The following is a 25,018-nucleotide window of genomic DNA, read 5'->3' on the forward strand; positions in this document are numbered from 1 at the left end:
GAGAATATCATTATGCCTTGGGAGTAGCCAAAGGTTTCCCAGACAGGACACAGAAAGCAATAAACAAAAGGAAAAATCGGATAAATTAGACTTCATTAGAAGTCCAAAACTTCCGCTCATCAAAATACACCATTAACACAATGAATAGGTAAAGCCACAAACTGAGGGAAAACATGTGAAAAACAGATATTTGACATAGGATTGTTACACAGGATATAAAAAGAACTGCTACAAACTGGTAATAAGACAGCCCTTCCTCAAAAATACTGCGAAAAATATTTGAAGAGACTCCTCCCTAAAGAAGATACATGAATGGCCAATCAGCACCCGAAAAAATGCTGTGTTACCAGTCATCAGGGAAACAGAAACTCAAGCTGTGGTGAATTATTATTAAATATCCATTAGAACGGTTCAAAGTAAAACCACCACCACCCCTAAACGCTGATGAGCATGTGAATCTCATATTGCTGGTGGGAAGTATAAAACGATACAACTATTTTGGAGAAAATTCTTGCAGTTTCTTTAAAAACTGAACATATAACTAAGCTATGACCCAGTCATCTCATTCCTAGCTATTCACCTAAGAGAAATGAAAGCATTTGTCCATAAAGATCTGTGTAATAGTGCTCAGAACAGGTTTATTTGTAATATCTCAAAACCTGGAAACAGCCTAGCTGTTCACCAAAAGAAGGAATAAATGGATAAACTCATCAAGCAACTTACTCATCCGATAAAGAAGAATAAATTACACTTACACTGAAAAACGTAAATTTCAAAAAACATCCTGAGTGAAAGAAACTTCACACAAAGGAGTATACATATTACATTCTCTTTATATAAAGTTCTAGAACAGGAAAAACTAGTCTATGATGGAAAACTCAGAACAGTGGTTGCCTTTCTGAAGACAGTGGCAGGACTGATTGCAGGAGGCATGAAGGAACTTTCTGATCTGATGGGGATTTTTTTTAATCTTGAGAAGAGATTAGAAAACAACATTTATACATTTGTCAACATTCCTGAGAGTGGTCCACTGTGTATAAATTTTACCTTAAAAGAAGAAAAGAATCATAGATAAATTATATACAATGAAGCGCTTAGCATGAAATGTACTGATGTCTGCAGCTTACTTTTCAATGTATTAAAAAAAAACCCAGATAAACTGATGGATGAATAAAAGAACAATCAGATGCATATCTATATAGTAAATGTAAATAGAGTAAATATATAGTTAATGTGGTAAATATAGTAAAATGTTAACTGTGGAACCTATGTGGCAGATATATGGCATGACCTCCACAATTCTTTTAACTTTTCTATATGTTTGAAAATTTTTATAATAAAATATTAGAGAAAAACAGAGCACATTTTCCATACCTGTGAAAATGACAAGGCCTCTCCACTCTGTACCAAAAAAAAAAAAAAAAAAGGAAGGAAGGGAAAAATATCACTGACCTTTTTCCTTTTCCTTTGCTTGGTCTTAGCTGAGTCTTGCCCGGCACCCCCGTTCCCTAGGGACGCTGACATGGTTTTCCCCGAGTGCTGTGACCCAGATGACGGAGCTGTTGGTGTGGGAGGAGGTGTGTTCTCAGGAGAGTCTGGGGAGGACTTCATGCAAGACCCCTGTCCAAAGAGATGCGGCTTTGAAATACAGTGACCAGAACTTCCAGTGACATTCGATTTTGCTTACTATCTCATGAACTCAACATTTGAAGGTTACAAATATAAAAACACTATTATTATCCTATCCACAGAAATGATACGTCCATCTTGCCCCTAGGGGTCTAAATATATTAATTTTCAATCTGTCTAATCACTTAGATAAAATAAGGATTCCTCAGATACAGCTTCCAAAATTTCTGATCTTGTCAGATACAGATATTTTCACTGAGAAATTTTGTCAGCACTGCAAACTTACTCAAAAGGAAGCTCTGAACTTTCCCCTCAAACAGGATGCCTTTCCAGATATTATTTGTCAATGGTGACCAGCCTCCTAGTAACTCAGGCTCAGTGCTTTGGGGTCAATGTAGATGGATCTGTAGCTCCTCCAACCCCTAGTTCCCTCCTTCCTTCAGAATATCCCTCACATCTGTCTGGTTTCTTTGGCTATGACTGCAAGTCTGTTCTCTCTTCCATGTGGAAGCACTTCAAATATTTGAAGACTGTTTTATTTCACGGCCTCCTTTCTTATCTATAAGTCAAACACCTTAAGTTCTTTCCACCACTACTATGAGACATGCTTTCAGGGTCCTTCACTCCTGATTACTCTCCTTTAGACATCCTCCATGTGTCAATGTCCATCCCACAGGATGGTGCCTAAACACTGAAACAAAACCAAAAAAGTTTCCTTTTCAGTAACATCACAATATTGGCTCCTAAGAAATTTAACGGCAAATACAAGTCTCTGAGTCTTTTTCACATACAGTATCGTTAATCCACCTCTTCCGCATCCTATCAGCTGCACTAACCCTACCACCTACTGGCCTACAATTCTGTCACACATTTAAAAAATTGTGCTAAATTTTGTAAAATGTTTTGCTGAAATTCAGATATTGGTTTCAAGAGTATTCCTTTGATCTGCTTGCCTAGAAACATCAAATAAGGAGGAATAAAACGAATGTGGCATGAGCTGTTCTTAGGAAAAATAAGGTAACTCCCAGAGCTCACTGCTTCTGTTGCATAAACCGTATGTTAGGAAAAAATATGGAAAATTAACTTAAATTAATATTGAACTCGATAATCTGAGAAACCTAAGCTTAACCTTAATCAGCTCAGTTCCATATATGGTTACTGTTCAAGGATGACAATCATTAAAACAGAATGCGCTGTGAATTAACTCCATGCCTTGAGTTTCCAATTCTAATCTATGGTACATAGCACCTCCATTTGGACCTTCTTAAAATACCCTTTTGAACTCATCACCTGTTAGCCAAGAAACTTTCAACTCTTCCTTAATAACTCTAGGTGTCTAAGGCCTTTATTTTCTAACCACATTTCCTACTGTTCCTTCTCAATGATTCCTCTGCTTGAATATTTTCATCAGTTTTTTTTTTTCCCTGTACAGGTACTCTCAGGCTGCCTCTGAGGCCTGGAGTGTTTCCCGCACTTCTGCCATCTCACTGATGTCCTAGTGCCTCCCTTCAGCACCCAGTTTCCTCCCTGAGGTCTTCTTTGTGATTAGGGAGTTGTTTTTATCTATGAACTTTCTGTCGATGCCATTCATTTGGAAACTAGTATATGCAATCTTGAATTGTCTGTTGGTTTGCTTGTTCATTTATTTCCTTGTTTGTTTTACAGAATATTCTATCTCCTGGAACACAGATTTTATCAGTCTCCAGAGTCCCCATTGGTACTTGATTCGGTAAAGTCCTTAAAAGCAGGCTCTTGATATTATTGGTTGCTGATTTGCAATGTGGATAAGTAAGATTCCCACTTTCGAGTGGCGATTCCTTTTGTGTTGTGGCAGGTAACAAAGGGCAGGAGGACTTCCAGTCCCTCCGAATATCCATTCTGACCTCCATGTACATTGGAGGAGGGGGATGTCCGGTAGGCCAGGGAAAATGTCAGGCTTGTAGTAACACACTAAGCCAGGATGCTACGTATGGGAGCTCATGCCCCCACCTCCCAGAGAGCCCAGGAAATTCAGCACACATAGGGCATTTTTTGTAACTGCTGGGGAGCTGGGAACAGCTGCTGTGGTGGCTGAGCAGTTGCCCAGGGCAGTGTGGCCACCCTGGAGAGCCAAAAAGTGGGGGGAAATAGTTTTCCTAGCCATGCAAGCAATCCCTTGAATTCTAAGGGAAAACTAGGCTTGTTATGTTCACTGTAAATTTCTTCAATTAGAAATGTTACAACAAATTTGTCTGATGTTAATGAAAAGCATACTTAGAGTCACAGAGTGAACATGTACCAAAGACAGTTTAAAGAGTGTTCTTTGACATCATAATTTGGGTTTGTAACATAAAGAAAACAAATAGTGTTTAATCAACTGGGTAAGCTTTAGGGACTTTTAATGTAAGTTCACTGATAATGATGTATGACCTTTGCCAAGAAAAAAATGGATTTTTAATGGGCACAAACATTTTAATTCCAACTTCAATTCTAAGCCAATTCTGGTTCTACAAGGGGCATAAGAAAAGTCAAACTTTTGGCTTGTAGTAAGATATGGCCATATATCTTTACATACTTTCTAAGTATCCTAGAGCAGAGATACTTAAATTTGGGGCTCTTAGGATTCATAGATCCCTTACCACAGAATGGTTTCAGAGGGTCTCTGAACACTCTGAAATTATATACAAAATTTGCTAACGTATTTATGGAGAAAGGGTTTACAGTTTTCATCAGATTCTCAAAGGGGCTTAGTCATTTTCAGGTTATGTTTCATCCGACTTGATCCAGAGCTCACTTCATTATTCATGTGGATATTAACCTAACCTCCTTGCTGCCTTCTCTATGGTTACTAGATTGAATTATATGAAACTGATGTTTCTGCTAGTGAAAAAAAAGGTCAAATATTGGCAAATTCATTCAATAGAGGATTTTACATTTCTGGGTTTTAGGCACATGTTGCTTACAGAGAGTATTTTTTTATACCAAAAATGGCACACGGTTATCACACAAAGCCTTAAGTTGGCAAGAAGACTTTTTGGTCCCCATCGGTGGGGATCCCAGCAACATACACTGAGTCAGAAAGGATGTTACCTTCACATGACAGGGCCAACTGGAACATGGAGGGTAAATGGAGCCACGCCTCCTTAAGGCATGTTCAGAGATGGATCAATAACTAGAGAGTAAAATTAGCAATAAATGCCAGAAATTATTACTACCTGAATAATAATAATCATCTTTTCTTTGAAGCAAAAAGAAATAAATAACTTTTTTCAATGTTATCCTATTACCTAAGCCAGTTGTTCATCTCCCAAGGAAATGAGAGAGGCTCTTTCCCTGAAGGGCCAGAAGGGCTAAATAAGGCAAGGAGAAGGTGAAGACATCACCACACTAAGTGTGTACCTGTTAGGGCCTGGTACATAGTAGATATTTGTTTGAATGCTGAATGTATCAAGATTCTTTGACTGAAAGCTATACATTTCTATATCATCTTTCTCTTAGAACTACTAATGTAAATATGAGACATGAGAAAAAAAAATCAATGGATGTCAAAGACAGATTTTTTTTAATACTTACCTCAGCAGAGTTGTGATACTGAATGAAGGTTGCAGAAATGGCATGGCTGAAGGGGTCTCCTGCCTTGGTCACCATGTCCTGCCTCACGAGAAGTGCCAGATCCACCAACTAGAAGATCAGAGAAATGGAAACAAAGTCACAAGCTGGAAATGATCAGCAGTGTCACTGAAATGGCTGAACTAAAAGTAATATACCCCAAGTGTTACTGATAGTCCTGCCTGCCTACAAGCATGTGCTGTGGGCATGAGCATGTGCTTTACTGGCTGGTAAGTGGACCTACCCGTGACAGAAATGATAGATTCTGACCTTCTAGGGAATGGTTTTCAAAGTTTATAGTCAGTAGGGAGCATTTAAAATACAGATTTCTGGGTTCCAAGCTCCTAGATTCTAATTCAGTGGGTCTGCTTCTTGGGTGTAGCCTAGAAACTTACATTTTAAACAAGAACCAAGGAGATGCTGGTGCGTGTAGCTTAAGAACCATGCTTTGAGAGACTGTTGGAGGGCAGTGATTCCAGACTCGGATCCTGGGAAGCACTCAGCAGATTTTATGAAAGATATTTTTCAAAGCTCAAAAATAATCTCTAAATGAGAGCTGTGTATTTCAAATTCAATGTGGAGGAAAAGTTGGCAAGGGGCCCATTTCTGGTTTGGCTAAAGTTGCAAGAGAGAGTCCTTTTCACCCTAACACACATCAGAGCTGAGGATGCGAATAAACATAATTGAAGTAAATTTCAGAAAAGGATGAGATTATCACAGGAGAAGACTCATGGCTGTTCTCACTCCTGGCAGAGCATCAGACAGAGAAGGACTGACCGTGGAAAGGGACAAGGAGACAGCAGCTGTGTATGGCCTGACACGACAGACTCAAATTCTTACCTGTGCCACCGTCTCGTACGCTAAATATGCTAAAATCTCCATTGCGACAACATTGGGCTTTATCTCCATACTGCTGCAGTCCAACCAGTCTCGAAATTTGGAGGCTTTTTTGGCTAGCCGTTAAAAAAGAGTAGAGGAAATACAGTTTTAGGAGTGTTTTACTACTGCATGTTACTAACACAAAAGGAAAAATACATCTTTTGAAAATTGCATATGAAAATCAGTGCATACAAAAAAATGCAATGTTTTTGAAGTTTTATTACTGCCTTGATGTTCTAGGACCAAGAAATGCCTGATACATCCGCATCCTGTATTTAGTACCTATGCCGTGGAGCACAGCATAGCCAACCACTTAATGTTTAGCACTTTTCACACTGTGTTAAAATAAGTTATCACTGGCCACAGGTTATGTTATAGCAATAGTCAGAAGAATTATTTGCTTGATGGAACTTTAATTTATTCTCGTGGAAAGAAAATTCTGCAAGAAAGAACCTGTGATGAATAAAGGAACGTACAGAAACTGTATTTCTAATCACTTTCAAAATGTATTGAGTACTAGAACTGGCTCAAGGTTGTGAATTTAGAATTAAATAGAATAAACTGGTATCTGGGCTAAGCTAAGCCTGTGGCTACATTTTCCTGATTACAAAGATATACAAATTCTTAAGCCCGACTATCAAAATCATCCAGACTGATTCCAACCTGCCTTTATATTGTTCCCCGTGAAAACGTCACCCAGCCTTAAGTATAATCCTCTCTGTGTTCACCCCTGCTCCTTTCCCTCCCCATCACCCTGCTTCATTCATATGAACCCTGCCCAGACAAGCCAAAGGTGTACTTCCCCACTCTAGCCATTTACTGAACACTTACATCATCAGAGATCTTTCATGTCTGCTTATAATCTCTCAAGCCACATTAGAAGTTTTTTGTGAGCCAATACCATGTGTCACATCTTTCTGCATACCTAACAGTACTAAGCACACATGGAATCTTCCATTCAGTTGCCACAGTGCTAAGCGGAGTCTGACTCGACATAGGGCCTTCATTAGATATTACTAAATTTAACTAGTAACATAGAGGGAAAAGATTGATAGAGAAGATTTTATCACATCTATAACATAATAATCTTAAAAAAAATCCACTGATTATTCTTTTGATTAATCGGGTCCCACTGGTCTACAAAATACTATGATGTTTTGATCCTTATAGATACAGACTTCATGAATTCCACATACAGAAGAGTTTTCTTTGAAATAAATCACTGAAGACATTAAGTCCTGCTATCGAAGTACTTATCCGAAGCTGTCAACTGTGGCAGAATTATGATAATCCCCCTTAAAGTTATCTCCCTAAAGGAACCAATCTTCCAAATTCTCTCTGACATGCAACATTCCATCCACCCAGTACGCTGCAAGGGCTCACAGACACTTGCTTAACATCTGTGGAATACTCTGAAGTCACAGGTAACAGGCAGCAATTTGGCGAGATCAATAAAATGTAACTTATTCACGTCTCCCTTTGACAGGTAACAACACGGAAACAGACATTTTGTGATTATGCTCTAAACATGTTATTTGTAAAGTGAGGGAAAGGACAGTTCTTAGTATTCTGTCCGATCCGTCCACCTAAGCAACAGAATTGGTAGCGTCTTCCGTATATTTTTAGCTGAGAAGGCAGAGGTGAGGGCCATGTGTCCACCATGGCATCCCAGCACCCAAAACAGTGCCTGGCATTAGCAGACTGACAACAAACAGTTCTAGAAGAAATGAATGAGTGAATGAATGAACTAATGAACAAACAAACAAAAGATATTTCTTTAATAAAAGAGTAGGGTCCAAACTTTTCTATACATCAAAGAAGATGAATAGAGGTCCCATCAAACCACTTGGGTGACTGCTATTCCTGCCACAGGTGAAGATCTGCTGAGCTAACCCCCTCCCTGTCACCTGCTTCAGAGATGGACCTTCCAGGATAACGCTGGTTCCACCAAAAGAGGCTCAGATACCCTTAGTCATGGCAGCCTGTTTCATCAAGAGGTGAGGGGTAATCAAACTGAATGAGTTACTTTTCCTTCTGCCCGTGTCTCAGGAGAAAGGGTAATCCTGGGAATTGATCAACAATTTAAATAGAACCTTGACCAAAGGTCAAAAGTTCTAGGAGTCTCAGTTTTCTGACACTACCGGGGTTTTTAGCCCACGCTGGAAATAAAACAAATTTATGTAATAATTTCACATGGAAATTTAAGGTTAGTTGAATCTCATATACTTTCTTTCTCACCAGTGATCACTGGCAAAATTCAAATTTCTCTCAATATTCCATGCTGTCATCCCTGCACACTAGTTCATTATTTCTACCACACCCCTTCTCACCAGCCTTTCTGTTCCTGATCCTTCCCTCAGGGCCCTCTGTGATGACCATTCCACTCCCAAGAAAGTTGTCTGCAACTTCTATCTCTTCAAAATCACTGTTCTTTGGGTTAACTGAAAATAGCCTTCCTCAGAGGGTGTGATTTTCCCTGGAAACTTTTATAGCAGAGATTCCTTCTTTCTTTCCTTTTATTATATATTGATCAGTTACTGACTGCTAGCCTGTTCATTTCCCCATCTACCCGAGGGCCAGGGGCAGTGTCTTCATTCTCCTCCCTCCTCCCACCGGGAAAACACAATGCAAGTAGACGGTGGATTTCTAACCAACAACAGAGGCTATGAGACAACACAGTCATGTTTTAACCAATAACTATTAGTCTACAGTTTCCTACTTAACTATCATTTAAGTATGAGGGCAAAATAAGGCTATTTTTTAAGACGAAAATGAGTGCTTTAAGCACTTACAGAGTCCTAGGAAAAACAAAATTAGGCCAAGAAGAAAAGTTCAGATACAGGCATACCTTGGAGATATTTTGGGTTTGGTTCCAGACCACCATAATATATCAAATATTGCAATAAAGCAAGTCACACAAATTTTTTGGTTTCCCAATGCATATAAAAGCTATGTTTACACTATACTGTGCTCTATTAAGTGTAAAATAACACTATGTCTAAAAGATGGACATAGCTTAATTAAAAATAGTCCTCTATGAAAAATGGCACCAAAAGACTTGCTTGACACAGGGTTGCCACTAACCTTCAATTTGTAAAAATCAGAAAACCTGTGAAGCACAATAAAGCAAAGCCCAATAAAATGAGATCTGCCTGTATTTATCAGCTTTAAACAATCTAAGTCAGGGATGTACTTTAGAAAAATTAAGGATAGCAACTAAGATAAGAACAATATAATATATAATATATAAACTAGTTGAGGAAAAAAGGACTGAAGAAAACCTAATCAACCCAGAGAAAAGGAGGAACAGCAAATAAAAAAAGTACAGTAAATTCAACACACAAACTAAGACAGTGTATGTAAACCCAAACGTATAAGTAATTAAATACATATGAATTAAACTCATCAATTAAAATACAAAGAGACTCTCTGACTGACTAAATAGAAAATTTAGATATTCTGTTTACAAAATCCACATATAAAACAGAAGGTTGAAAGGAAAGGACTGGGAAAAGATTTACCAAATTGTAAGTAAATTAAAACTTTGTGAATCAGTATCAGATTTTTAAAAGACTTTAAGGGAGATGACTATCTGACTTATATACACAAGAAAACAAAATATGGGTGAATCTGATCAGTGTCTCAGTTCTACAACTTACCTGCAGCCTATAAAGTTACAGACTTGCTGTTTTAAAAGGCACCAGGGGTCTCAACTGGGGAGAGCTATGATCAAACATTTAAGAACTCACATACGGCTGGATCACAATTCCTACGTCCTGGTAATCTATGAGGAAAGGAGGGGAAAGAGCCTAACACTGCCCACTGTGGGTATGAGTTCTGAATTCACCCATCCCCTTGGATTAAGGACCCCCAATGACAGCATTGCGGCATATAAAACAGATTGTCTCACTAAGGTTTCATGATGAAGCGTCAATGGGCATCGTGTAAGGAAATATTTTTAAATGCCCAAATCCCTCTTCTTTAAGGAAAAAAAGTTAAGCACAATATACTCTTTATCCTGCAGTTATTTTATACAGAAATGGGAAATATTACTTTTTAATCTACAATAGTTTATTACTGAGTTATGAATAAAAAAGTGAGTTATGAAATATCAGATTTTTCAAACAAAAGGTGTATTAGGACATTTCAATGACTATGTTTTAGTGTGAAATAGCACTTCTGTTCCTTTAAGTAAATTAAGTTTAAAATATGATTTTAAGAAATAGTTCAATAGCACTAAATGTTACTTTATAAAGTGGAGATTTATACTTATAAAAGACTTGAATGCCATTTTTAAACCTAAAAATTACAATACAAAAACCTCTCATTTGCTGAAATTGCCATGATCTGAAGTGTCATTTACTTAATGCTTCACAGATGTATGATGCCAAATTGTTAGTCAGACTGCAAAGTATATTTAGTTCGGAAAAAAATCTTCCAAAACATGTTTTCCTATATTTTACTGACATTTACATGGGGCACTATTTGAAATGTGTCATTTATTTGCACTTTATGATCCATAAATGAAGCTCTCAGTGTCTTTTCCCAAATCAAATGCGTTGTTATTGTGACCACAGAATAGCTTTTCGTTTAAAGACACCATTGTGTTTCTAGTCCCCCAGCCCAGGGTCATGTGCTACTTTGTCATGGTTTTAACTGGACTTTCCATCACACTTACTCTTTGACCTTTACCCCAGGACTCTTAGTCATCACAGAACTGTTGCTGTAAGGAGGTTCTGCTACACAATCTGGCCCCGTATTTCTCACGAGCCTTTACGCACTTTGAGGGAGGCAGTGTGCAGTGATGGAACAGAACTAATTTTACCACTGGGCACAAGAGCACAGGCTGATGAATCTGGCAACCACGGAGCTCATACCACAGCAGGAGGTTACAGACAAAAATGGAAGAGACTGTTGATCTGATCTTCTGTGGTAATATAGATATGCATAAATAAATGGGAAGTTTGGTATTTATTAATATTAGGGGCTTTTAAATGTCATGACTGTACGACTAGAGTCCATTATGGGTCAAGTACAATCAGCAGTACTAGTGTAAAGATGACTAAGAAACAGGAAAAGAAATTTAAATGAGAATATTAAGAAAAACGGAATTTTTCTGACTAGAAGTAATGTGAATAATTGACATGGCCCTCTGTGTATTTCCAGCACCCCTTAAAACCTCTTAATACTATTAACTGCAAAACAGTAGAGTGGGATAAAATTTTTTATGGGTTCCCTACAACGCAGAGGCTATTTCTATAACAGTTATAACCAGGCATATATGTATTAAATTCACCAATTTCTAAGGAACAGAGATTGTGTCATACTTTAGTGTACATAACACATAATCTCCTAAACATATAATGAAGCAAAGTTAAATGCTTACTTACAGAAGCTTAATTGTCGACTTTCACAGAATTCTGCATACTGAGCTGAATCCATAATTCGAGTTTGTCTTTCGGCTCTCTAATAGATAAAAATAAAAAGACACACAAAAGGTTTTAAAGCAAGTGGACTATTACATTTTCACAGCTAAAACTCAGAACTGAAGTTCCACTTCCTTTCCTTACTCTAGGGGAACAGCTGAGTACCCCCATAAATACCATGATACATGAAATTATGATAAGTCACAGCAGTTTTGAAGCTTGTTTCTCTGGGAAATGAGGTAAAAAAATCATTTTCACTCCTCTGTTATTTTTATTATAGCGAAAGAAAATACCTAAAGGGCCTCAATTCTTAGATTGTGCACTTCTAAATTTTATAAATCTTGTCATCCTTTTAAAGAAAAAGCAAACCGTGAGAAGGTAACAAATCAAACAGAAAATCTGTTATTAACTGTCACTGCCCATCTGCCTTAAAGCTGGGAGTTTTCAGCGTTAAAATAGGAGTCAACAAATGGAATCCATATATTTCTCTCATAACATGAGGCCAGAGCTAACAAATCCATACTTTTAATTGCAAAGAAAATAAAGAAAAAGGTAAACACAACACAAATCCTTTGATCTGAGTCCAGGTATGATTCACAGTTCGGTATAGTTTCATTCGTGGGTTTTCTGATTCAGTACAGCAGATGTTTGCTGCTTCACTGTCCCACAAGAGGTAGGATAATTATAATTCACCCATAGTTTGGTGGGAAAGAATATGACCGCTTCCGCTTCCTTGGCAAGGGAAGCGTTTTGAAATAAGACAGGCTGGTACTTCTTGGAATGAGTTTCTGGCCAGTAAAGGAAAAAAAATTCCCTGAGATTTAAAATTTTTTTCTGCTTTGGAAGGACTTTTAGCAAGTTTTCTTTATCACAGTTGATGGAGTGCATACGTACCACTTCTAATGTCTGCGGATATATATATTTTTAAACTAAAATGATTATTTTTCATTTTGCCTGATTTGGGTGAGTGGACAACTTAATTCCAATGATACATCAGTTGATGGAATGAATAATGGTACACTAGCTACAGCTCAATACAGAAAAGACAGATGGGGTGGTGGGAGTTAAGGCAAAATTTACTAACTACTGCAGTTCCTTCTACGACCACTGGCTTTTTGCCCCCTTCCTCTCTTCCTCTCCTCCTTCCCTTCTTTCCTTCCTAATCTCCCCCACACATACTCACAAACACGCATGTGCACTGACACAAACCCGGGCTTCTCTTGTTTATTTATCCTCTAGCTTCAAGTATCCTTTTTGAACATCTACAAATAAATATTACACACACATGTGCGTGTACATGTATGTGTATGGGTATCCTGTTGTGTGTGAATCTGAAACATCAAGTCCCTTAAGGGTATATATTACTGGATAAATTTTTACATACTTTAAAGTATTTTTTGATATATGAATGCATGATTTAGCTTTGTCCTTCTTTTTAATGATTCAACGAATGTTTGCTAATGAGAAATAGGAAGGGATAATTTCTGTGTTTTGAGCATAACAAATCAGTTACTAATGTGTTTATTTAAAAAACCTCTAAAACCAGTATCTTTAATGTATGTTATGTATTACATACGTATGTCTGTATGTCTGTCTGTGTCTGACTGTAGCAGGAACCTCTCCAGTTTGGATTTCCAGCTCCTAGGATATATCTGACACATGATAAATGAGCAATAAAACATTGGTGAAACAAACAAATGCTACCATTTTGGTCATGATGTGGGCAAATGACTATAATGCAGCCACCAGCCCCTGATTATCCAGGCGCCAAACACACGCTAGACAGAAAGCCGGCAGATGACGACGGAAAAAGAAAGTTCCCAACGGGATTCTTAACACTAACTTTGCTTCCAAAAGTTGGACATTCAAGATTTGGCCTCTGCATACATGCTGAGATAGTTGATATACCTGCAGTAAGTATTTCTGGAAATGAAAGTTCGGAAAACTGATCCTAAGAAGTTAAGGTTGCCAGGGTTGCCAACATTAATTTAAGTGAGGTGTTTAACTAGTTGGACACTTCTGAACTGCAAAGCCTACCATCTCACTACATTTCAAAGACACGAGAGGACTTTAAGTGATGAGAACTTAGCTTCATTTCTTTTAGACACCCTCTTCGGTGTCTATTCTCTTTTCTTCATTAAGCATCTTAGTCTGATGTTAATTCCTCTACACAGTAACCTTTGATCTCAGGAGCCCCACGAAGCCACTAGGGCACACAGAGGAATCATCCAAGTGCCTAGCACGCAGCAAGCACTCCATGCAAAGCAGCTGACTCCACAGCAAAGCTTTATAGGCAGTACAAAATCACGGCCTATCAGAGCTCAACAGTAGCTTAAAGCTCCTCTTCTTCAATCTCCCTCACTTTAAAGATAAGGAAATCAAGGTTCAGAGAGAAATGATTTGCCAAAGGTGACAAGTTAGAACTGAAGACCAGAGCTCTCAGTCCCTTGAGCCAGCCTATTTCATTTAAAAGGTTGTCCTCCACCTAATGTTTTACTCCAATATTTTTCTCTGGGATCCCCTAAATTCTATACATTATCTTACTGAAATGTATCATGAAGCCACCATAATTAACACACCCAAACTATTCATGAGAAAATGAAATTAGCAAGGCCCTGGGTTGGCAAAGAAGGCAGATCCTGGGATAATCCAGAGCGTGTACACATTGTCACGCATGTGACAGTGCACAGGGTGGCTGCGAACACGTCCCAGGTGCGCAGGGACACCGAGTCCCCTCAACCTCTGGGCATCACACAAGGCTGTGGCAGCAGAACCCCAGGCCCGTATCTGGTGACGAGATGCCTTGTGCATTTCCCTCGGTGTGGCATAAAAATATGATTTTCTGTGTGTGCTTGACATGAAAAAGGTTGGGAAGACTCCTACTAACACCCTCGAATCCACACCACCTGGCACAGGGCACGTACGCTACTCAGCTCGGTCAAGTGAGTGCAACCGGAAGTCAGAGACACTGCCTGGGACCTGAGGACAACAAGGACGATTCAGACACTCCTCATGCTAAGTTTTGTTTACCTCTCTCTCTTCCCTAGGAATTGTTTCAAGTGACGGAAAGGGGACAAATTCAGCCTTATAAAAGGGTCCCAGTCACTCGGCATCCTGTTGTATTACCCCTTAGTCTTACGCTATTACCTTAAATACCAGGAAAGGCAGGGAATATCTAACCTTCGTGGACTATGTACTGTTCAAGGACAGTAACTATGTTTTGCTTCTATAAACTCAATGTTGGCCACTGCTCAGCTTAGATTTACCTGGGCCTCAGTAAACATGTGCTGGTTGGCTGAGTGACTGGGCAGATGGATGGGTGGATTAAGGCAAAAGAAATGTATATAAATCCTTGTTGGCTGATCTAAAATTAGGAACTGTAACATCTGTAATCAAACTGTACAAATTCCAGAGAAGGTAGGCAGTTTTTTAAGCCAGAGACCCATAAAAAACAAGACCCTGGCCAATGGTGAACTAAGGTTGGCTCTTATTTTCTGTGTGGTCCTAACTCTACTTTCCCTTCTGGCTCTCTTCAGATCACCCACTGTAATCCACACTAACGTGCACGCTGGCAGTCCTCTTCTATTCCTGGAACTTTAAGAAATCTTTGGGAAGAGACACAACGGAGAAAAATCATAAACCTAATAAAAGAGCATGACCAGAATAACAACGCCTCCTCCTTACACAGACCAGCACAATAATCTTTAAGATAAACAGTTTTAGTGAGAGCCTTTCTTTTCATCCATGTAACGGAAATAAGATGCCTGGAAAAAAAAAAAGATAAATAGTTTTTATAGCTCCATCTTACAAGCTGAGCACACTGAGATTTAGGGAAGTAAAAAAAAAAAAATTAAAGCACATAGTTAATAAAAAGGCAAAGCTAAAGTAAAACTTGGGTCCTGAAGGACCTACTCTGAGGCACATCAATGAATAATCGCAACCACAGCTTTTACTCATCCTGAGCATTCTCAAATGACACATGCTCCCCTGATCCCGGGCAGCCACATGAATGTAAGATCATCTCTGGACACTCATGCTCTTGTATCTGCAAGTCCATTTCGTCTTCTGCTTCATCTGTCACTTCTGCCCACTCCTGGTTTTCTTTAGTGTCAGCAGTGTTCTTGAAAATTCCTAAAAATATGCTACATACTCAGAGGCTTTCTTGAAACTGAACCTTGCTAGGACCACAATATAGTGAAGTATCGCCAGGTAGGGGCGTACATGGATAAATTACTTTTGAAAGAATTATTCCTAAAATTTTCCAAATATCCAAAATATTTTAAAATTTAACAGAAATAGCTTAAAAAAAAAAAGGTAAAAGAGAACAATTATGTTCATAGTCATTCATCTCACTACCAAGGTTACAGCTCTTTCTGGTTATTGTACAACTGAAGGTAGAATTCCATGCCAGATGAACTCATTTTCTGGTCCTACCTTAAAGAAAACAGAGGAGAAAACATCCCTACAGATGCAGTATTTCGTAAAATTTGTTTGTTTAATGAACACAAAAGACTCTCAGTATATGCTGGCTAATTTAAATTTTCAGTGAGAAGTTTTTTTTTTCCCCCTTTCCGGTTAATGTGAAATTGCTTGTCTTTGAAAAATACTTTCAGCAGTGACAATCAGTATTTGCCCCTGCCTCTATCAGTCTGAGGTATGAGGTTGGATTATCTCTGCAGCGTGCAGTTTCATTTAAATTCTCTGCGTGCTTTCACTGGCACGTGTGTGAAAGTTCTAGAAGCTGTGTGCCGGCCTGACTCTTGGTGGCCTCTCAAGACACATGACTGTTGTCTTTTCTTCAGCAACACAGAATCACAGAACATAACTTTTAAACCAAGATGAAAGTTTATCTGCTTTGACTTCCACCTGGGATTAAAAAAAAATTCTTATTTTGATTATACTTAGAAGTCTTACAGCCAAAATGCAAAGTCCTTTCTGCATGGAAAAGGCTAAATGCCAATGGTAATCTACCAAATACCTCACATTAGACAGCAAGTGGTTGCTGAACTCAAAAACTTTATATAGAGGGGTTGCCGCGGCCTCCCTGACAGTACGTGAGTTATGGAATGTTTAAGCGTGTTCCTGTGTGCTGTGGTCCACTGCAGAAGGATACCAACAGACCAGTAAACACCACAGAATACTGAAGAATCGTAGGAACCACACCCCCAAGTCACTGTAGACCAGGAAGCTGAGGTCCAGAAAGGTTATAGGGTTTATCTGGACTGTTACAGAGGCAACCCAGTACCCAGGCATGTACTGGTTCTACTCGTGAGATTAGATGTAATTTACTAGATCCTCCTACACAAGAGTTAAGTGAGTCTCCTTCAAAACATCTGGCAGATTCCCCTGCCTTTAACGCTCACTGCAACGCTCAACATTCGGGGCCCGAAGTACTGCAACACGTTTTTGCTGGTTCCTTCCAAACATTTTAACTCTCCCAACCCACCTGGGTTCGATTACTTTAAATGAAAACATAGAAAAAACCTTGGCACATAGGTCTTTTACTCAGGTCACCCTTTGTCACATCCGCCATGCTTTGCTGTTCCCTGCCCCTCCCTCATGAGTGCACTGGCCATCTCCTCTCCCATCCACGTGGTAACTTAACTCCTTCCCTTTCAGCATTGGTACCACCTCCTCTAGGAAGTCCTCCTTGAAGATTCCAGGTCACATTGATTTCACATTGATTTCTCTCTTCTGAAACATATTTGTTCTTCTAGATAGCATTATACTCCACACTTTTCTATGTGTACTACTTCTGTCTCCTCTCAAAGATTACAGCAGTGAGAATGTATTATTAACCAAAGAAAAGCAAGTTGAGAATTAGAATGCTTATGTTTAACATTTACGTTTAAACACAGAAGCGTCCATGTGCACGTGCATACACGTGTGCAAACATCTAGAAGTATATGCCTTATACTTTTGATAGTATTAACCTCTGGGGTCAGCATTATGAGGAACTTTTACTTTTTCAGTTACGTATTTCAGTAATTTGAAATTTTTTAAGTGAATGATAATCAGAAAAGAAAAGATTTTTGAAAGTAAGGCAATCTTGCTTGATTTACAGAAGGTCATTAAATAAATGTCCATACACACAAAAATAATCAAAGTGGTTATGTAAGAGGGAGAAAAATCACAGAGAGACAGCATAGGCTTATGTCCTCAAGGGAGATAAGGCGAGAGCGAGACAGAGAAAGGAGAATGTTACTGCAATATTTAGGAAGCTAACCCAGAATTCTGAGTGATATAATCTTAAAATCAAAAGTCATTTAAGTTTGACTCAGAATTTTCTCTGAATTATACACCTGAATAATAATACAATATATTTCCTAGTCTAAAAATAAAGGTTTCCACTGGTATTAATTTGTTCCCCCAGAGTGATTTTTATAATCCACCAATTTTATGTGTCCAAGGTATTCAGAATGTATTGTAGTAATCATATGCAGTTTCCCAAAGAAACAGCTACAGACTCTAGAACAGTCAAGGGATTTAAAAGGAATTTTGTGCTAAAAATAAGTGAGTAATTCTTAGCAAGTACAAAGCATCAGTGATTGAGAAATACACAAAAGGATATTTGTGATATGAGTTCATAATAGAGTTGTTTCAAAATATTGGATTTTTTTTTGGTCTATACTCTATGAGTCTAAATATATTAGCTAATGTTAATATAGGAGTTTTTTCTTTTTTATACATTTTAAATTGTCAAGAATGAGCACGACTTGTTATATAAGGAAAATATAGTTGTTATTAAAATCAAAACAGTGCATTTAAAATCGGTTTAATGCCTGCTTCAAATTTTTTAAATCTGAATTTATTAAGCTAATGGTGGGGAAAATTATATACAATAAAAAATTCCTGTCCTGGAATAAAACCTATGGCAAAGAAAAGTATCGCTTTTTTTTTCCCCCAGTAACCTAGTACCATACAACCTAATCCGATGTTTAGTTGTAAGCCCTCATGTAGTATTAGTACTAATTTTTACCAATGTTTTCCTGAAATTATAAACATGCTCTGTAATAACTAAGTTGGCAAATAATATAAAAAACTATGCGAATTTCTGCCCAAACTAGTTCTTTAAAGCAAAGAAGAATGGCCTCTTTTCTATTTTCCTGATTGAGGGTGCTCTAACCCTTTTCTGTGGTTTCTACTTGGCTGTACATCCGCATACAGTATGTGCATACTGGATATGTGAGCTCTTTAGGTATTCTGAGTAACACTGGTAGAAATTCTCATAGGTTTATATAATATTCAGACGAGTCGATATGACTTTACAGTCTAGTAAATATACAAGGATATAGTTAAATATTTTGGTCATTTAGGGTAAAACTTGCAACTGGAAAATACGTATATAAAGCAACTATTGACCAAAATTTAGTTCATACTTTCTTTTTAACCCTGAATTAGAAAGCTGTAGACCTTTCCATTTTGATTTAGTCAAGATCACATTCTCAAGCAGACCAACATGCACACCGAACCGAGGATGGCCTCACTTATGCGGTGGGAAAACCTGGCAAATACAAGGTGAAATCCTGCAACTTGGGCAGCCTGTCAGTGCAGCATGGCCCTCACCGTCCTCTTCCAGGATAAACGGGACACTGTACAGAACAAGGGAGAGCCCTGCCTGGAATCTCCTTTTGCTGCTACATATGTGATACATCTGAGTATTTTAATAAGGATTTTTTTATACATGTGAAAATAAAAATTTTATCTTAGCTTAATTCATCAATTAATTCCCCCTAAGCAAGTTCCATGAGCCCTACCTTTAAAACACACCTGGATTAAACCACTTTTCACCACCTTCCACTTTCTGCTACTACTCTGGTCCAAGCCGCCATCATCATCACCATCATTTCTCCCTGCATCATTGAATAATCTCCCAAAGGGTCTTCCTGCTTCCATTCTTCCTCTTCCCCTACCCTTGCCCCTGACTGTCTATTCACTGCACAATGGCCAGAGTGATGTTTTAAAAGATGCAAATCAGATCATGCTATTAAATGATCAAAACTTCCCATAGCTTCTCATCACACATAGAATAAAAGCCAAAATCATGAGAATGGCCTATAAATCCCTAGATAATCTGGTTCCCTGTTCCCTCTCTGATCTCACCTCCTGCCACAATCCTTCTCACTTATTCCACTCCAGCCACACTGGCCTATCCTGAAGTTTCTTGAAAATGCCAAGTACATTCTCACCCCAGAGCCTTTGCATCTGCTATATTCTGTCCCGAATGCCCTAACCGTACATCACTGTCTGGCTTGCTCCTTCACTTCCTGCAGGTCTCTGTTCAAAAGTCACCATAGGAAAGAAGCTGTTTATGACCACTTTACAGAAAGCAGCAGCTCCCCAGGTCACTCTCTACACATTACCCTGAGTCATTTGTCTTCATAGCTCTTACTGCCATCTGCCACAATGATATTATATAATTATTCATTTATTGTCTCTTCCTCCCCAACTAGAATGTAAGTTCCCTGTTGGCAGAGACTACATCTATTTTATTCACTGCTAAACCCCCAAAGCTTCTGCAGAGCTTGACACATAGTAGTGTTTCATAAATATTGGTGGAATGAACCCATATATACTTCTTCCTATATTCTCTTCATAGAAAAGTTAATACCCCTAAGGCAGGGTTTCTCAGTCTTGGCACCACTGACATTTGGGGCTGAACAGTGCTTCGTTGGGGTCTGCCCTGGGCACCGTAGGAGACTTACTGGCATCCCTGACCTCTACTCACTAAATGCCTTTGGCACCTGCCCATTACTCTGTGGGCTATGAAAACCGAAAATGTCTCCAAACGTGGCCAAGTGTTCTCTTGGGGGCAAAACCACACCCAGTTGAGAGCCACTAGTTGAAGGGGAAGGGGACTAACGGCGGTTGACTCATTACTGTATGTGGGTGCCACGCTTGGTCCTTTCATTATCTCTTTTAATTCTCAATGGGCAGATATGATTCCTATTTTTAAGGTGAAGATGCTATGGCTTACACGCGTTAGGCAACTTGTCTAATTTTGCTGAGCAAGCAAGGCGCGCTGCCTTCTGAAGCCAGGTCTGTCTTACTCCAAAGTCTGCGCTCTTCTTACCATGAGCCTCATGGATGACACCGCTAACGCAGAGGTGACACAGGTCAGGCATGCAGCCCTAGAGCCCTCCTATTTTCCTTCTCCTCTGCCAGGTGTTTCTCAATGAAACACCAGAAATTGCAGGGCAGAACTTGAAAACCACTGTGCTTTCCTACACTGCCTGTCCTTCAAGGAGCAAGCAAGCGCCTCCATGTCTCGTTTCAAAACAGAGATCACTTCACACATGGGACTCACAGGACGACCACAACACTGAAGGAACATCGAATCCCCAACTCATCAGAGTGACCTTTAAAAAACGTAATCATGTGTCATTTCCATCAAATCGCTGCTTGGTGCTGACATCATGGTCTGTTGCAAAAGTGACAGGCTTATCCACAGAGCATGTACGAAAGAGCACTTGTCAAACAGAGACCGGAACCAACGCTCCTCCTTCTAAACCTCCTGAACCAACACACCCAGACCTGCTCTTACCTCGCATATGAATCCCACTCCCATCCCAATGCTACACTCTTGCTGCCGGAAATGCTGAGAAGTAGCAGAGAAAACTGGCTCAGTGATAAATTAAATAACCAGCTTATAGTCTCCACCTCCTATAATTTATGGTGATGGTTTCAATCACCCAGTTTATAAAATAATTTAAAAACTGGCACTTCACGTAGTAAACCTTAAGTATTCTAATTAAGACGGTATTCCAGTAAGATAGTAAAATTTTTCATTTAGGAATTTTCAATAGAAGGAATATACTGCTGTAAACAAACTCTGAAATAAAAGGGGGATATAGAAAAACATGTTAAGCAATAAATTTGAATCACACATGCTTTAAAAATTCAAAAACAAGAAAGACGAATAATAAAGATGAACTATTACATGATGAACCAGTGAAGAAACGAAGTCACCAGTCTAGGAGAAATTCCCAAGGGAATATGTTGTAGAAGAAAAATAGGCTTTTATAACTGGACACCATCTGAGTTAAGATGAGAAGCAAAACAAACCAAATTACATTGTTTATTCCCCTAAAGAGAATGCTCTTAATCATTTTAGAGCTGACATTTCTTTGCCCATAATTGGCTGAGCTGTCTTCATGAGTCAGAAATGAGCAAGTTCACAACAGAAACCTGCCACACACTGATCTGGCTGAAAGCATGAGTTAACACAAAACAAAAAGAAGAAAGGGACTTCCTGAGTCTGCCAAGATTTAATCAATGAAAAAAAAGAAAAAACCACACACACACACACACACACAGAAACAGACTTGACCAGCTATGACTATAATGAGAACACAATAGCAATCATCACTATCCAAGTTGCTTTTGTTTCCAATGTAATAAATAAAAGTTCCTAAATTATTAACAGGAATAAGCAGAAATGTCTACACATTCAAAAAATTAATGTCTATTTTCAATTCTTATCTTTTAAAAAAACTCTGCCTAACTAATTAAAAAATAAACAAAAACAGAACTCATCTTTGAAATAACTGTGGGTTCACAATCTTGGAAAGATAGTCCTGTAGGGACTTATCTCCCGAAGAAGCCTGGTGTGTACTTAGATTCAGTATTTCAAGCAGCCTGAATACTATGACAACCTCTTGGGCTTCAAAGAATGCAGAACAGCAAAATCCCCTGGAATCATAAATGTAAAACCTATAATTATGGTTATTTAACAAAATGGTTTCTATTAAGATATTTGATGATGAAATTCCCATCCTTAGATGTCAGTGCCCAAATCTTAATCAGCCTTTACTCATGAGTAAATGTATTATAACTGTTATTTGATTAAATGTCAGCCGCCATTAGGCCGACTTTTTCAGTAAGCAGGCTTGCAGCAGGCAGGCCACAGCGGGTGTGGAATGGATTCCAAAGGGGGAAGAAAGGAGAATTGTTTTAGCAACGTGGTGATGTTAGGCAGTGCTTCATCTTACAGAAAGTAACCACGAAAACTTTAGAGAAGCGAAGACCACTTTGGCAGCGAGAAGAACGAAAGATCAGAGGTAGTTAAATGGGTGAGGTCAGCGAGGAAGACTCGGAGCACAGACAGCAGCGTTTCTGATGTTATGGATACTGCCTTGTTGATTCTCTCAACAGCTGTGTGGGTAGGAAGACCAGCTATTATATCATCTCCATTTTATAGATGAAGACACTGATCTCACTGACTCTCTGTGGCTTAAAAAAAGAAAACCTCTTATTTTGAAATAATTTTAATTTGCAGAAAATTTGCAAAAATAGTAACGGAGAGTTCCTGGGTCCTCTTCCTGCAGGCTCACCAGCCTGGAGACTCCCTGTCCCTTCTCACCTCAGAAGCCAAGCAGGGTCAGGTGTGTTCAGTACTTGGATGAACATTTCTGTTGCTTTTCCTTAAGGCATTTTGCTAGAAAGACTTAAGATTCCTTCTCTAAAGCCAGTGTGCTTCCCACTAGATCACTGACCTATAGAGCAAAACTCCTTCCTCACACAGAACATTTTCTAACTGAATATAGATAGAATTAGCCAAGTAAAATTACCAAACAATTCAACTAGATATTACTGCTACATGTTACAATGCTAGAGACCTAGATTTGCCATAATCTAAAAAATGTTACCTGAAAACCTCTTCAGTAGCTCTGATAAGAAACTGGTTTAGTTTTTACAGAACTGAAAACCCAAAAACTTGAGTTATGTTGTGATAAGATTTAGAAATGCATTCTAATGTGAACAGGGTATTTAGTAAGATCTGAGTGGACCAACGTTACGGAGTTATCTTACACAGTGCCTCTGAGGCTACACACTTTTTCTGAGTCAGTTTACTGGGGACAGCAGTCAGTGTTAGACAGATACTCCAATAACTTGACCTTTCATATATGCTGTAAATTCTCTGGTTCTGACTGTAGTCACTATGAAAGGAAGACTGTACCCAAGCTAAATTTCATTTGTATGTACATCCACAGGAATTGAGCCTCACTGTACATTTTATAAAGAAGACTCTGTTGAAGACAGATACTGTTTCTTAGACACACAGGTGCTGGGCACTGAGCTAGGTACGTTCCAGATGTTACCACAAATCCTTCCCAACAGTTCTAAGATGTGGCCCTGGCTGAGAATCTGAGTCAGAAACATTTAGTAACTTGTCTAGGGTCACAAGGATATCCCAGACAAGATAAAAGATGGAACTGTGATTTGAGCACCAAGGTCTGTCTGACTCAGAGCTAATACTGTGCAGTACAAAGAGAACTCAGAAAGGAGGCAGGAATGTAGCAAACGCTTGGTAAGAGACAGAGAAAAAATCTGTCACTCGATAATAAAAACTTTATACTCTTCTGTGATGACTGACATCCTGAATTAGGAAAATGATGCCAAGGGAAACACACTGGCTTAACACTCTGAGAGTGTGTAGTGTGTGTCTGCGCACGTGGGCGCAGGCGTGCCTGTGTTGTTAGTTTGTAGCTTTAAAGCGGGGAACACACTGTAGTGACGTAAAGCATGTTCTCATCTGTGGGGAAGGTCGTCCTCTTCCACAGAGGAAGACGCAACAAGAAGGCTCCACGGGGGAGGAACAGGGGGAAGGCAAAAGCGGGGAGAGCAGAGTGTAGCCAGTCAGAGAAGTCCCATCGCCCTGATGATCACTGGGGCCACAGTGATCCAATGACCAGATTGGATGTTACCAGATGTTACAGGTGAATTCAAACACACACACACACACACACACACACACACACACACACACACACACACACACACAGCGGCAACACTGAGATGAATGTTGACAGTCCACACCATGAAAATACGATCCTTGCCTAAATAATAAAGTAAGATCCTTCATTGCACAAAAGCAATCCTCTTAAGAGTTCTTTTATATTGGTGCTTTCCTGGTACATTTACAATATGATGAAATAAACTACAGTTTGATTTATATACTACTTCTAAGTAATCCTCCTCCGGCAGCACATCAGGTGTCCCACAAGCAGGGTTAAATGGAGCATGCCCTGTTACTTTGCATGCCCTCCTTTGCATAGTGTTCTTTAGAGGAGGTAGGAAAACACACAGCCCAGATGGTACTTATTTTCTATAGCACAGTATTTTAATTTCTTAAGTAGCAGGATGGATATTTTGATTAACAAACAAACAAAAAATCTAAAATCAAATCCTTTCCCCTACTTTCCCCTACTTCCCTCTGGAATTTTAGAAGCAGGACGCATACTAATAAATGCTGAATGACTTCTTCAACCTTTTGATGTTCCTAAGTTCTGATAAACAAAACTCTTTTAATTAATATGAGACTTAGGCTGAAACGCATTAAGACATGAACACTTGTCCTGGGGGTAGGACAGTTCTTTGAAAATCACAGGCTGTATGACAGAATATTCCTTTAATATGAAAAACAGACTTAGTTTGTCAATTATCTTGGAATTAACAAGAGAGGACAATCAACGTTGTAGGTAAAAGACCCAGAC

General features: G+C 38.9%; 1 protein-coding gene across 1 annotated transcript in view; it reads right to left on the reverse strand.

Moving 5' to 3' along the window:
• SUPT3H (SPT3 homolog, SAGA and STAGA complex component) overlaps nt 1–25,018 on the reverse strand; it is a 385,976-nt gene that overhangs the window by 77,279 nt on the left and 283,679 nt on the right. The window contains 4 exon segments of the mRNA XM_032463187.1: nt 1,453–1,620; nt 5,182–5,289; nt 6,058–6,170; nt 11,487–11,562. Of these exon segments, the coding sequence (XP_032319078.1) occupies nt 1,453–1,620; nt 5,182–5,289; nt 6,058–6,170; nt 11,487–11,562 (465 nt within the window).

The sequence above is a fragment of the Camelus ferus genome, chromosome 20 (assembly GCF_009834535.1).
Source record: "Camelus ferus isolate YT-003-E chromosome 20, BCGSAC_Cfer_1.0, whole genome shotgun sequence".
NCBI lineage: Eukaryota > Metazoa > Chordata > Mammalia > Artiodactyla > Camelidae > Camelus > Camelus ferus.